A 13,855-nucleotide genomic window follows, 5' to 3' on the forward strand; every position below is an offset into this window, starting at 1 on the left:
ATTTTAAAATAAACTGGGTAGATTTCAGTCATAAAATAAGAGACAAAACAATTTTCTGAATATGCCTGTATGGTTTACTCATATGCTTCTCAAAGGATTCTTATGTAATAACTGTGAATAAATGAAAGGGGTCTTATTCTATAACTAGAATCTTAAATACTTATAATAAATAGCAAATTTTGACTTGGTGTATTGTAACTTGATGGGAAAATTGAATTTGTTAGTGTTGTCTTTGGACTTTTTTGCTTGCTAGTTAACTAATTAAATATAGTTTAGTTCAACAGAATGTCTTAAGATGATTTATTACTTATTTTAAAATTATTAATTGGTATGGGTCTTTATGGCTTTACAAATACTCATAATTGAGCAATTTAATTCATATTGAGATGAATTGCTTATTCAGTGTCTTCTTTCATGTAGTTTATTAACTTGCTGCTTTAGATATGCTTTGGTGTATTTTGTAATTTTTGGTAGTGCTAAGGATTGAATATAAAATCTAAGCAAAGTTTTCAACATTTTAAATTTATCTAGCATTGAATACGTAATGTGATATACCCTGGCTGAGAAAAACCCCAGCTAGCCTTTATTTACTATCATCAGGCTTGTATATTTGTGACCTTGTTGCCTTACTTTATTAAATAATTTAGTTCTATAGGAAGGTAATAATTCTCTCCAATAGAAACAGTAGCTTTTATTTATAGCTTTTATACTAAGTTTGTTGCTGGCATGTTTGTAGTTAGGTTTTTTCAGGCTTATTTTTCCCAATAGATGACTAATACAGTTATTTCTATAACTTGAAGAGATGTTAGGCTCAGCTAAATAGTCTGGGGTTTGGTACTTTCTTGTGATTCCAGAATTTAGGCAAGAAGATTTGTTCAAGGCCAGCCTGGGCAACAGTCTGTGGTAGCAGATTGGGTCTCAGAAAATTGTGGATTTCAGATTTTAAAAAATTTGGTATGTATGTGATTATTGTACTAGAAATCAGTAGGTTTTTTTGTTTGTTTTGAATTTGGGGGATTTTCTTGTCAGTTGTAGGGTTTTTGCTCTATATTGTATGTGTGTAGTTGATTTTCTTTTCTTTTTTTCTTTTTTTGTTTGTTTGATTGTTATTTAAGATTCTTCTAAGCTTGGTACACCTTTCACAATACTATCCCAGTTCAGTCCTTTGCCATGACTTAATAACACCAAGGGAGGAAATAAATGTGCTTGTGTGTGCTCAAGATACAATTTATATTCATAATTTATGGCGCAGGCTTTGATACTACTAAATGCTTGATAATAATCATGGCTTTAAAAAAATTCTCAACTCCCATAATTTCCTAATCCCAGTCAAGGGAGGCAGCTGAGTTGCTGGAGAGGTGGCTTATTGGTTAGGAGCACTTAATTGCTATTGGAGAGGACTGGATTTCAGTTCCCAGCATCTACCTTACTATCATGTGTCACTCTTGTTCAAAGGGATTTATGCCCTCTTCTGGCCTCTGATGGCACCAACACTAGCCATGAAATCTTAGGAATATTTGAAAAGTAATATATACAGATGCACCTTAATGGTTTTTTGTTTTTTTAAACTATGGCAAGAGGTATTTAGGCAAGGAGATATCAGATGAAACCAGAAAAAAATGAAGTAACTTTTATTCATGTGTACTTACCTAGTAGAAATTTACCCTGCTGATCCTTTTACTGAGGAATGTTTTTAGATAAGTTTTCAGAGTGGTCTTCATTATCATAGAAGGAGGTAGTTTTCATGAAAGATGTAGAATCCAAGCAGTTTTTGAAACTACTCCTATTTGTTGGAATAATGGAGTTGGCACGGTAAGTTTTTGAGGAAATGATTTACCAGTCTGAATAGTGAAGCCTGTATGTTAAAACCTGGTCTGTGGGAGAGAGGTTTTAAATACCACTTGTGGTTAATGACATTATACACCCATACATTTAGTTAAAGTATTAAAAACTATAAGATGTCTAAACTGTTTTTAGAAAAGAATCAAAAACAATAATAATCAATTACTTATTATGTGGCTGAATTTCTGATCTACAGTTACTCAGTGTCTGTATATGTTCTCACACAATTAGACATTTGACGTGACAGAATTGCTACATTAGTGCTTTTATAATAGCTTATTAAGATAGTGGACAAAGTTATACTTCTTTCTAGGATCACTTCAGTATTTAAACATGCAGTTGTCTTTTCTCCAACAAAAAAATGTTTATTATGTGGGACTATATAGTTGGAATTTTTAATATAGTTTATATCTTTTTAATATTAGCCATTTTCAAAGCTTACAGTATTAAATGTTTTCCTTGAAATGTAGGAGAGCATTACTGAATACTTTTAAGTTAATTATTCAGCATAACTAACCAGTAGGTATGCTTTGTTGATTAAGTTGTTAGCTTCTCAGGTCTATTTTCACACAAATGAAACAACTACATTTGTGTTGCAGGGTTACTAAAATGATGGCATTATGTTATCTGTCACATTGTTAGAAAGATCATAAAATAATGTTGCCAGTGCAGAGCAATATAGAAAGATGTATATTTTAGTATGTGTACATACTGAATTAACTAATGTGAAAAACAATGCATTTCAGTCATTAATCTGGGAATACTGTATTATTGCAACTTTAACGAATTGAAACATTCTTATGTTTTATTGCCCTATCATTCACACTGAGGTAGATCATATTCTCTGCGTTTAAGCATATTAACACTCAGTATTCCCGAAGAATGCACAGCTAGGTGATTTTACACAACAGAAATGGTCTGAAGACTAGCATTCTAAACGAAATGTCTAGATTTGGTCATACTCTGAAGATTTCATAGGTCAACCCTTTTCTTACCCTCTTTGATTAGATTTTCTATGGGTGGAAGATACGGAACTCCAGTTTGCTACCAAGTCAACGCGTGGTTTTCTCCCTAAGAATCTCCTAAGACAGTGGTTCTCAACCATTCACATGTTGCCACCGTTAAGCACAGTTCCTCATGTTGTGATTCCCCAGCCATAAATTATATTGTTGCTTCTTCATAACTAATTTTGCTGTTATGAGTCATAGTGTAAATATCTGATATGCAGGATATCATATAGTTTGGTGATATTTAACAAAGGTTTAATGATTCAAATGAATGTTTGATGCACTGTTCAGTGGCAAATTTAACAGAGAAAAATAACTAAGTTAGAGTAGATGCTAATGGTAAAGGAGGAAAGAAAATACTCTAATTCAGCACACTCTAACATGTTCCCGGTCCTTTCATTTCCTTTGGACACTAAGGTGTCTGATTTTGCATTGGTATTGGGCTCATCTATACTATGGCCTGGACTAACTAGCACTACAGTGTGTCCAATTAGTATAAGTACAGCTGATAGAGGATATTGTTTTTGTAAATTACTAAATCTGCATTTTATAATCTTTATGTTTTCCCACTTTAAAAGGACACTGTCAAGTACATTAGCTGTTATTCATAGAAACAATTTCCTCGTTAAACGTTTCTGTTAGCTGCCTTTTATTTTCTTGTATGGGATAAATAAATTGGAGGCTTATGGTTATAAGGGTAACTTATTACTACCATTCCTTATCTACAAAAATAATAGCATTTTATGGGAAATATTTTTAATAAATTTAGTTCTCAGTATTACTCCATTATACACCTTTTTTTTTTTTTTTTTTTTTTCCCCGTATAGGTAATAGAGCCCAGGGTCTTCCTTGAGTGTGCTAGGCAAACTCTGTTACCATTCTTAGATTGCAAATGAAATTTAAAGCATTCCCAAGGCTCCAGATCTGAGTTGTACTGAGTATAACTTGCCTGTTCAAATAATGAAAAGCTTTGTTGAAGCTTATTTAATTAAACTTATAGTTTCTGTAACTTGTCTGTGGAATAACTTGTCAGAAATATGTGCTGACCACAGCTGCTTTGTTGTAGGAGGACTGACAAATGGTAGTGGTCGGTATATCTCTGCAGCACCTGGAGCAGAAGCAAAATACCGAAGTGCTTCAAGCACTTCCAGTCTGTTTAGCTCCAGCAGCCAGCTCTTTCCTCCTTCTCGGCTCCGCTATAACAGATCTGATATCATGCCCTCCGGCCGGAGTAGGTTATTGGAAGATTTCAGGAATAACCGCTTCCCCAACCTTCAGCTCAGAGACTTGATTGGGCATATAGTCGAGTTTTCTCAAGACCAACATGGCTCCAGGTAGGTTATGGTTCATTATACTTCTGCTGTTTCTTTTAAACACTGCTACCTTTAAAAAGAAAGTCTATTTCTTCTTGAGCTGCACGGTGAGTCAGTCTGTCTCCCCTACACCCCCATACCTAGAAAGGATGAAAAAAAAGTTTTAATTTTGCTTACTGAAGTGGCACATGCCTGAGGCTACCCTAAACTGCATAGTTAATTTTAGGTACAAGATCCTTTTTTACACATAAACACAAAAGATGAAAATGCAGATGATTTTAGAAAAGTTGGTTTTAGCTTATTGTCTTGGAATTTAATTTTTTTCCCATATAGATTTATACAGCAAAAGCTAGAGAGAGCTACTCCAGCTGAGCGACAGATGGTATTTAATGAAATTCTACAGGCAGCCTATCAATTAATGACAGATGTTTTTGGAAACTATGTTATACAGAAGTTTTTTGAGGTAAGTACATTTATGTTCATATGCTCATTCAGTTTTGCTAGCAAATAGCTCTAAAGTTGGACTGCAGTCATTTTCAGGAACCAATGTACTATTTGATGAGCTTTGAAACTGCAAAGTGCTGTCATGTTGATTTCTTACCAATATTATCTTTCAGTTTGGAAGTTTGGATCAGAAATTAGCCCTGGCTACTCGTATTCGTGGTCATGTTCTACCATTAGCCTTGCAGATGTATGGCTGCCGTGTTATTCAAAAAGCATTAGAGTCTATTTCTTCTGATCAGCAGGTAATTGTAAGTTGAGATAAAAATTCTGTAATATTTAATTTAAAATTAAATTTTTTTTTTAACCTTAAAATTTTGAGGAAAGATTACCTAAACATTTTTACCAGGAGACTTAAGATCTTTTCATAAAATCTATCTTAAACAGCTCATTGTCATTAAAATTTCTAAAGCAGAACTTTGAGCCATTCACTGCCTCTCATAAAATACCAAATGATGCATCTTTGCTATTGCTACCTTTTATCTGAGGTTTCAGCATGCTCATCGCTGTTCTAGTATTTATTTGGGGTCTACCTATTCTAAGAACTTTAAATAGCATTCTTATATTCCATTAGTATATCATATATATGTGTGTATATACTAAAGGAGTCTAACCAGTGAAGAGACCTTGTATTCCTTTTAACAAGATTGACTTCTTTGGTGCTAAAAGCACGTACTGATGTAACAGAGGACTCAAGTCTAGTTCAGACCTAAACACATGTGGCATAATTTTACACAAAAACACAGAAACATTTATTTGGAAAACAGATATACTGATTTGAAAGAAAATATGTTTTTAATGATAGTCTGAATTTTTAAATAATGGACTAATGTAATTTCTGTCACATATTCATTAGACTTCCTTTTAAGTTACAAATCTAATCTTAATTTGAAATAGACAGCAGTATTGAGTAAGATATGAGAATAAATGTTAATTTAACAGATTTTTAAGTATATGCTATATGGCACACTAATTGTTTAGTAGGTTCTTGTGTGATCTTAAGCTTACTTTCAATATGAAGCTATTTTATGTGTTCATATAATACATGGGAATATAATTCACAAAATAGCTTATTTATTCTTAAGTTTATAGTAATAATTTAGAAAGTCATTTTTTGACTGTTAGAATAAAAGTAAATTCTACAGTTTCAAAACAGAGAGACTAGAATGTTTTACTGCTGTGATAAAACATCATGACCAAAAACAACTGAAGAGGGAAGGCTTTATACTTCATTCACTCTCATATTGGAAGTGAGGGCAGTAGGTGATACCGAGGTGGTAGAAGGGTGCTGCTTATCCTGCTTTCTTACAGCATCTATTAGGACTGCCAGACTAGGGGCGACCCCTTCTGAGTTGACTTGCGCACTTTCACATCCAATCACTAAGAATGCACCACAGGCTTTCTCACAGGTCAATCTGATGGGAACATTTTCTCAATTGAGGTTCCCTCTTCCAAAATACTGTAGTTTTTGTCAAGTTGACTTAAAACTAGCCAGTGAAGAGGAGGTGGGTAAATGGATAGGTAGGTGTGTGTGTATATACATGCACATGTGTGTGTATGTAGGCTTTAATCACAAAATTAAATTTGCAGAAGAAATTTTAATTTTAAATTCACTGAAATATGTCACAGTGGAGAAAACCAGCAAATTTGATTACTCAAAGCTTTAAGAACATCTCTGCCATAGGAATCAAAAGTATTTTTAAGATTTTTCTAAAGTTTAGTCTGTCTTAATTTCAGCATAAAACCATGTTGTGGGTTGACTTAGCAGGATTCCTCCATAATTGTGTTAGAGTGTAATTGAGACCTTTAAAATTAGATTGTGTGTGCATGCCCATTTTTTAAAAATAATAATTGCTTGTTCTAAAAAGATAGTAAACAAAAAAATGCCCTTTGATAATTAAAATTTAATTGATAATTTGTGGAATGCAGATAACCTGGCATTCCATTGTTTACTCTAATCGCTTTGATAAACTCAGGCAGGCATTATTGATTCCTTAGGAATAAAGGATAACGGTGCTAAAGTTCACAGAAATAGAACTTTAGATAGTTGCAGAGCATGTACACAGTAAAAATTGTAGTTTAAATACGGCAAAATCAACCTCACTAGTTTATGTCAGCATGTGTCATTGACACTGCTATCCAGTGATGTGCTTTAATAATTTCTATCTTGAATGGTTTCTACATCTTTATATACCAAAACAAAACCAGGAAATAGTTTTGAGTATACTTTGTTCTGTGTCAATATTTAACTTTGTTTCGTATAAGTATTTATTTATTTATTTATTTATTTATTTATTTATTTATTTATTTATTTATTTATTTATTGCAGAGTGAAATGGTCAAGGAACTAGATGGTCATGTCCTTAAATGTGTGAAAGATCAGAATGGAAACCATGTTGTACAAAAATGTATTGAATGTGTTCAACCACAGTCACTGCAGTTCATCATTGATGCTTTCAAAGGACAAGTAAGATTGATTTTTTTTTTTGGCATTAATTTTCTTAACAGAGGACTTTATAATTTGACTTTTAGCATTCTTTTAAGGACAGGCTTATACCTGATGCTTTATTAAAAATAGAAAATAGTAAATGTAAGTCATGAGCAGTTGAACACACTTGTAATCTCAAGTACCCGGGAGGTGGAAGCAAGGGCGCTGAAAGAAAGTTAAGTGTCATTCTCAGCTAGGTGTCATGTCTTAAGAGCCAGAATATGTGAGACCTATCTCAAAAAAATATTGAATGTGCATTAAAATGTTGGCCTCCTTAGTAAAGTCATTAGATAAGTAGTTATAAATTAGTTTTCTATAATCCCAAAGAGGAAAACAGACATAAAACTTTGTTTACCAATCAGTACCAAAACCACAATGATTAATACCCCTGGTCACTGCTGAGCTACCCTCTCCCAAATCTACTCATTTACACTTATCCACTCCTAGTCCTACAGCTAGGTTCTTCTTAGTGTGTTGTTTGGGCTGTTGTCCTGAGGCCCTGGGGCCTTACACAAGCCAGGAAGGTGAATTACATCTCTTGTTCATTAGATTTTCTTTTTGATTAAAATTATCTTTAGGCCATCTGTGTGGCTCCGAAAGTAAAAGAAATACCATCAATCCTGATGACCTGAGTTTGATTTCCCTAGGTCCCACTTGGTGAAAAGAAAAACAGACTCCCCCAAATTGACCTCTGACCTGTATCATAAGTGCTGTGAGATGCTAACATTCTGATTATGGCCCACCACTTGGCCAGTTTAAACTGGGCTATTGTGTTGTCATGTATCTGTTCTCATACAATCTTTCAAAAATAACAGAAAATGTATATTTTCAATCCTATTTATTTCAAGGTATTTGTGCTTTCAACCCATCCTTATGGCTGCAGAGTTATTCAGCGGATCTTAGAGCACTGCACTGCAGAGCAGACCTTACCCATCTTAGAAGAACTTCATCAACACACAGAACAGTTGGTACAGGTATAAGTCCCCCAATAATTTGAGGGTCTGTGTATTTTGGTTTTTTTTTTTTGTTTTTTTTTTTTTTTTGTTTTGTTTTGTTTTTTTTTTTTTTTTGTTTTGTTTTTGTTTTTTTAAGAAATGTAATGTATTGTTAAACTATAAAATAGGTGAAGGAAATTTATTGTATTCTTGATTCTTCTAGAATTTTAGACTGTTGATTTACATTTCTTTTTCTTAGTCATTATTCTTAAGGCTGGAAAGTAATTCTTAAATGTCTGTCATAGGATCAGTATGGCAATTATGTTATTCAGCATGTACTGGAACATGGCCGACCTGAAGACAAGAGCAAAATTGTTTCTGAAATCCGAGGAAAAGTCTTAGCCCTGAGTCAACACAAATTTGCCAGGTATTGCAGTAGTTTGTCCCTTCAGCTCCTTTTATATTCTTTTCTAACAAGCCTAGAATTGAGTTTATGGATGTCAAGTTGTGGGCTGTCCTACCATACCAATTTCTGTTTTAAAAGTGATTACAAGATAAGATTTTGTCTTTTGCTTTCTAGAAAATTGAAAAGTAAAAAATACTTGGCTGTAAAGAAAGAAACTAACAAAAGTTTTTGTGTCCATGCCTTTAATTTTTAGCAATGTAGTTGAAAAGTGTGTTACTCATGCCTCACGTGCTGAGAGAGCTTTACTGATTGATGAGGTCTGCTGTCAGAATGATGGTCCTCACAGTGCCTTATACACCATGATGAAGGATCAGTATGCCAACTATGTGGTTCAGAAGATGATTGATATGGCTGAGCCTGCTCAAAGAAAGATAATCATGCACAAGGTAACAGGGTGCATAACACCATGGTCAGGAGCTCCATCTGTGTGACTTTTGATTGCACGTGGACTCTCATAGAATTATTTCTCCACAGTAGAAAACAGTTACAGCACATAAGTAGCTCAGTCCACTCAGTAAAATGATATTTCTGTAGGATGATTTCCTATACATTGCCCAGTTATACTCAGGAATCTTAAAAACTTGTGTGATGGGTAAGAAGAGTTCCTGTTTACCTGTCTTGTCTGCAGCAATTCTGTTTTCATTGCAGGTCTAGCTGCAAAGGAGCAGTAAAAGTTTGAAGAGCATCGTAGTTCCCTAGTGCACTATAGATTTTTCCCTTGTCTGCGCGTGACACAACAGTGGCTTGTTTGTTCATTGGACAAAAAGTGTTTCAAATGCCCTTTTAACCAGATTGAGAGATTTTTATGGCTAAGCTGTTTTAAATCAGAAACCAGGCAAGGTAGATAAACATACTTGCTACCAAACCTGAAGACCTGAGTTCAGTTTCCAGGACCCACATAGTAGAAATCAGGTTGTCCTGACGTCCACATACTGTGACTGCATGTGTGCACACAGAGAGAGACAGACACACACACAATTAATTTAAAAAACCAGAAACTATAATAACTTGGGTTTTTGGTTTTTTTGTGGGTTTTTTTTTTTTTTTTTTTTTTTTTTGGTAACAAGATTATTTATTTTTCAGATTCGACCTCACATTACTACTCTTCGCAAATACACATATGGGAAGCATATACTGGCCAAGTTGGAAAAATACTATTTGAAAAACAGCCCAGATCTAGGGCCTATTGGAGGACCACCAAATGGAATGCTGTAAGGAAAAAAGAGAAGATGATCTAACCATGTTCAAAGAATGGGTTTTCTTTGTGAATTATCAAAACACAATTCAACTATGAATCTTTGTTTTTTTTTTTTTTTAAAGCAAAGCTATTTATTGACTTTCTTCATCCATTTGTAAATTTTTAAGGTTCTTGTGTATATTTAGGGGTGGGGTGGTGAATTATAAATTATATTCAACCCTGAGTGGAGACCTATCAGATTGGATTTCTGGTGAAGCACAGAATGCCTGTATATGATGTAACTGTGTGCCCCTCCCCACAAAAAAAAAAAGGAAAAAATGTTGTCACATATTTTGTAAATTTATACCTTGTAAAGTCACAAAAAATAGTTTTTAAAGGGAAAAGTACAATATTTTAATAAACTGGCTTGCAGTCTGGTAGGTCTACAACCCCATAGCACAACAGGTTTATAGAGATGTATATAGAATTATAGTTCTTATTTTTTTTCCTTTGTGTGAAGCCTTTTATAACAGAATAACAATCAACTGCATAAATATTATTAATATTTTAAAAAGAAAAGTTAAGTTGTATTTTGGTAATTCACAAACTATCATGCAAAGAAAAACTCAGACAGAAAAGAATAAAATGATTTGAGATAACATTATTTACAGTGGATGTGGTTTTAATAAAATTACTGCCCTATAATGTCCCTGACAGTGTACAGAATTGTATATACTTAAAATTGTAATGAGTTAGAAACAAAATCATGGTGGCACTTCCATTCAGATAAAACTGCACTGAATGAAAAGTTAAATTTCGCACTAACTTTTCAATTTGGTTTGCAACAAGAATGGATGGAAATTTATATTTTGTTCTAATTATAGAATTATTAGACTGTTGGAAGTGTTGGCTTATTCTGCGTTTTCATAGTAGAGACATAAAGTAGGAACCCGATAGAGTTGAGAGGCCACTGAGAAGTGAACTGATAGCTCAGCATTTACGCATGATTGCATATTCAGAGAGCTTTTTTTTTCCCTCCCTATAAATAAACGCATTATGTGTGTAGGGGTAGATGTAAGTTTACAATTTGAAAGCAGATCTTGTTTCAGTGTTTGTTATGAAAGCCTTGCTAATTTCATAGTGACTTTCCTTGGTTGTACAGGTGTACATTTGTAAACCTTCATGCTGTAAATGGAATCTGTTTTCTCTCTTTAGGAAACATTTTCATTTTAGTGTACATTTCCATCCCTGCCCTCTTTAACCTGGCAATATAGTGTTGTATAATGTAAATTTATTTCTCCAAATTGAGAGTAATTTTTAAAAATTTTTTATCTTTATATGGTTTCAGAAGTATGAACCAGCTTTCTTTTTATTATCGTGGGAAACATTTTGTTTTATAACATAATTGTTGACTCTGTTAATAATGGACATGCTAAGATCTGGATCACTTTCAATTGAAGTCAGGGTATTGTGCATAATGAATAGAAAGTATTGGACTGAGATTGATTACCACAGAGGCCAATGCTTTTTTCATCTTTAAATGTGATGTGACTTTTTTTCTTTGTACAGAAGAGTACTGTATTTTTGAATAGCCTACTCCCAAGTAAGAGCAAATCTGTATGATAACATTTTTTTTTCCTCTGGACATAAGACATTATAACAGTAACATGATGTACATTTACAAGCGGCCTTATGTACATTTCCCAACAATCTTTTTAAGGCAAAATTGTGACCATATGTGTATAATTAAAATCGTTTTTAATCCTTTGCCTATGAAAATATTTTGGGAAAAATTGCTTTGTATATTCAGTTTCTGGAAGATAAAGAAAGTGCTTTGTATTTTGTTGAAGTCAGTATTTTGTATAAACTTTATGTTGACCCACTTATGTTCAGTGCTGAGAACTGAAATGAACATGCTATTTCTGGCAGATGAATTGTAGAAGGGATTTTTTTTTTTTTTAACTTGAGGTCTGCAGAAGAAAAACAATCAGAGCACAATATTGAGTGTGAAGATTCTATCCTTTTGTTACTCATCATGAATCTTAAAATTTGGCGTGAAATTTGGGGTGCCAGGAGTCTTTCATATTGATATTAAGTTCTGTAGCTTTCTAACCCAACATTCCTTGGTGAGGCCATTAAGTCTGGCCATGTATCACCATTTTTGGTCACACTGGTTCATCAGCATGTCCCTGTCACAGTAGCAGTATTCTCCCTCATGTAGAATGACTCTCTTCCCCCCTTTTCTACTTTGTTTTGCCAGCCTCAGAGTATCTTGGCCCTGGGTTGAATTTAACTTCCCTTCATCAGCCCATGGTTTCAGATCAAAGTTGTTGGTGTTAGAAATTGATAACAGCTCTTCCTGCAGAAATGCAGCCCGTTCTGGTATGTTCTCATCCTTCCCTTTGGATGCCTGGGCAGCCATCACTTGGCTCAGAGAAGTGGTAAGTCCTAGAGAAAGTTATTTGGAACTGAATCCTCCTCTAGCAGTCCTAATTCATACTTCCCAGTGCTGACAACCCAGTCCTCCCGATACTTTTAGGCATATTCTAGAAATACCTGCGTGTAGAAAATTCATGATCTGCCAGTTTTGGTGCCCACCCAGATTCTACCTTCTAGTATGTTGGCATGGAACTTTAGAAAAAAATCAGACATTGCTGAATAAAGACATCCAATTGGGCAGAATTTGCTTAGGTTTTACTCTTGAGTGTCTCTTTTTGATATAGATTGTTTCTGGACCAGTTTGTCTAAGTCCTGGCTCTTATTGGCTCATATGAAATGTTATCTTCACTTTGTATATTATGTATAAATTAGAAAATGAAATGTGTGAATAACATTGTATGAAATAAACCTGGTCTTGTGTTTTTCTCTAGATAAAGTATCCTTCTGTATCTCTGTCGAGATTGCCTGATTACATCACTTAACTTCACACACATAAATGTGTAGCTTACTTTCTGCATGAACTTGAGACTGTTCTAGGAAAATGCATATTGGGTTCAAACCTTAGTTTGAGATTTATTTTACTATTTCCAGACTTAGTAAATTTGGCTGCCAACAGTCTGCATACCCTGGTGAACTAAAGACTTGTATGTATTTTATGTATATGAGTGTTCTGTCCGCATGCAGATCTGCATGATAGAGGGCATTAGATTGAATTATAGATTGTTGTGAGCCACCATGTGGTTGCTGGGAATGAATTCTAGATCGTAATTGCAAAACCATCTCTGCAGCCCCAGGGTTTGATTTTTTTTTTTTTTTTTTTTTTCCTCTATGATTATTAGTTTTTTTTTTTTTTTCCAAGACAGTTTCACTGTGTGGCTCTGGCTGTCTTGGAACTCTCTGTAAACCAGATTGGCTTCAGAGAGATCTACCTGCCTCTCAAGTGATAGAATTAAAGGCATGTGCCACTTTCAATGGTGACATGCTATTTTTATTTATTTATTGTTCCTTCCATAGCTGCTGGGTAGAATGCAGTACCTGTTTGAATCTTAAGTGGAGTTCTCCATGTTAAGTGGGAAGAGGAAACACCACTGCACTCCATTGCTTATCTCTTTAGTTGTTTTGTTTTATCTTAGCTTGATCAGAGCTATAAAAGCATTTTTTTTGGGAAAAGTGATACTCTTGAGATTACGAGTCATCTCTTTGTCCTCAGGGAGGGTGAGGAACTCAGAGGAACATTGTTCATTGTCTGCCCTTCCTCCCTAACTTGCCCAGGCCTGGGTTAAGGCTTCTGGGATAATTTGGGTGCTCTAGACATAGAAGTCAGGAGGGTGAGAGGCTGCAGTGTTCATATGTAGTACAGAAAGAAGCAGAGGTCTGTCCTTTGGTTTTTAAGCTAAAAGGTCAGCATGAGTTGGGGATAGCAGCTCAGTGGTATACTCTTGGTCCAACATGTCATCTTCAGCACCACAGGAACACAGCTGGGGAGGGAGGCTTTCTAGTTATAGTAGGAACCTGGTAATTTTGCTGTTAAAGGACCAGTTTAAGAGTACTTGATACGCTTGACAGTTCAGTTTCCAGTATCCACACTAAGTGGCTCACAACCTGAATCTCCAGTTCTAATGCCTTCTGGCTTCCAGGAGCACCCATGCCCACATGGTACATATACATTAATTAGTTGTGCTAGCTC

At 34.6% G+C, this 13,855-nt stretch overlaps 1 protein-coding gene across 5 annotated transcripts in view; it reads left to right on the plus strand.

The window, feature by feature from the left end:
* Window positions 1-12,593, plus strand: part of PUM2 (pumilio RNA binding family member 2) — a 79,112-nt gene extending 66,519 nt beyond the window's left edge. For 3 of the 5 annotated variants that reach the window (XM_080935373.1, XM_080935376.1, XM_080935374.1), the window contains 8 exons: window positions 3,916-4,183; window positions 4,496-4,625; window positions 4,780-4,914; window positions 6,993-7,130; window positions 8,000-8,125; window positions 8,392-8,513; window positions 8,746-8,938; window positions 9,636-12,593. In XM_080935373.1, the coding sequence (XP_080791499.1) occupies window positions 3,916-4,183; window positions 4,496-4,625; window positions 4,780-4,914; window positions 6,993-7,130; window positions 8,000-8,125; window positions 8,392-8,513; window positions 8,746-8,938; window positions 9,636-9,767 (1,244 nt within the window). In that variant the 3' untranslated portion in view covers window positions 9,768-12,593. The remainder of the gene's footprint in view (window positions 1-3,915; window positions 4,184-4,495; window positions 4,626-4,779; window positions 4,915-6,992; window positions 7,131-7,999; window positions 8,126-8,391; window positions 8,514-8,745; window positions 8,939-9,635) is intronic. The other 2 variants (XM_080935375.1, XM_080935377.1) reach the window with 1 other exon arrangement.
* The last annotated feature ends 1,262 nt before the right edge of the window (window positions 12,594-13,855 follow it).

This window comes from Micromys minutus (genome assembly GCF_963924665.1).
Source record: "Micromys minutus genome assembly, chromosome: 1".
NCBI lineage: Eukaryota > Metazoa > Chordata > Mammalia > Rodentia > Muridae > Micromys > Micromys minutus.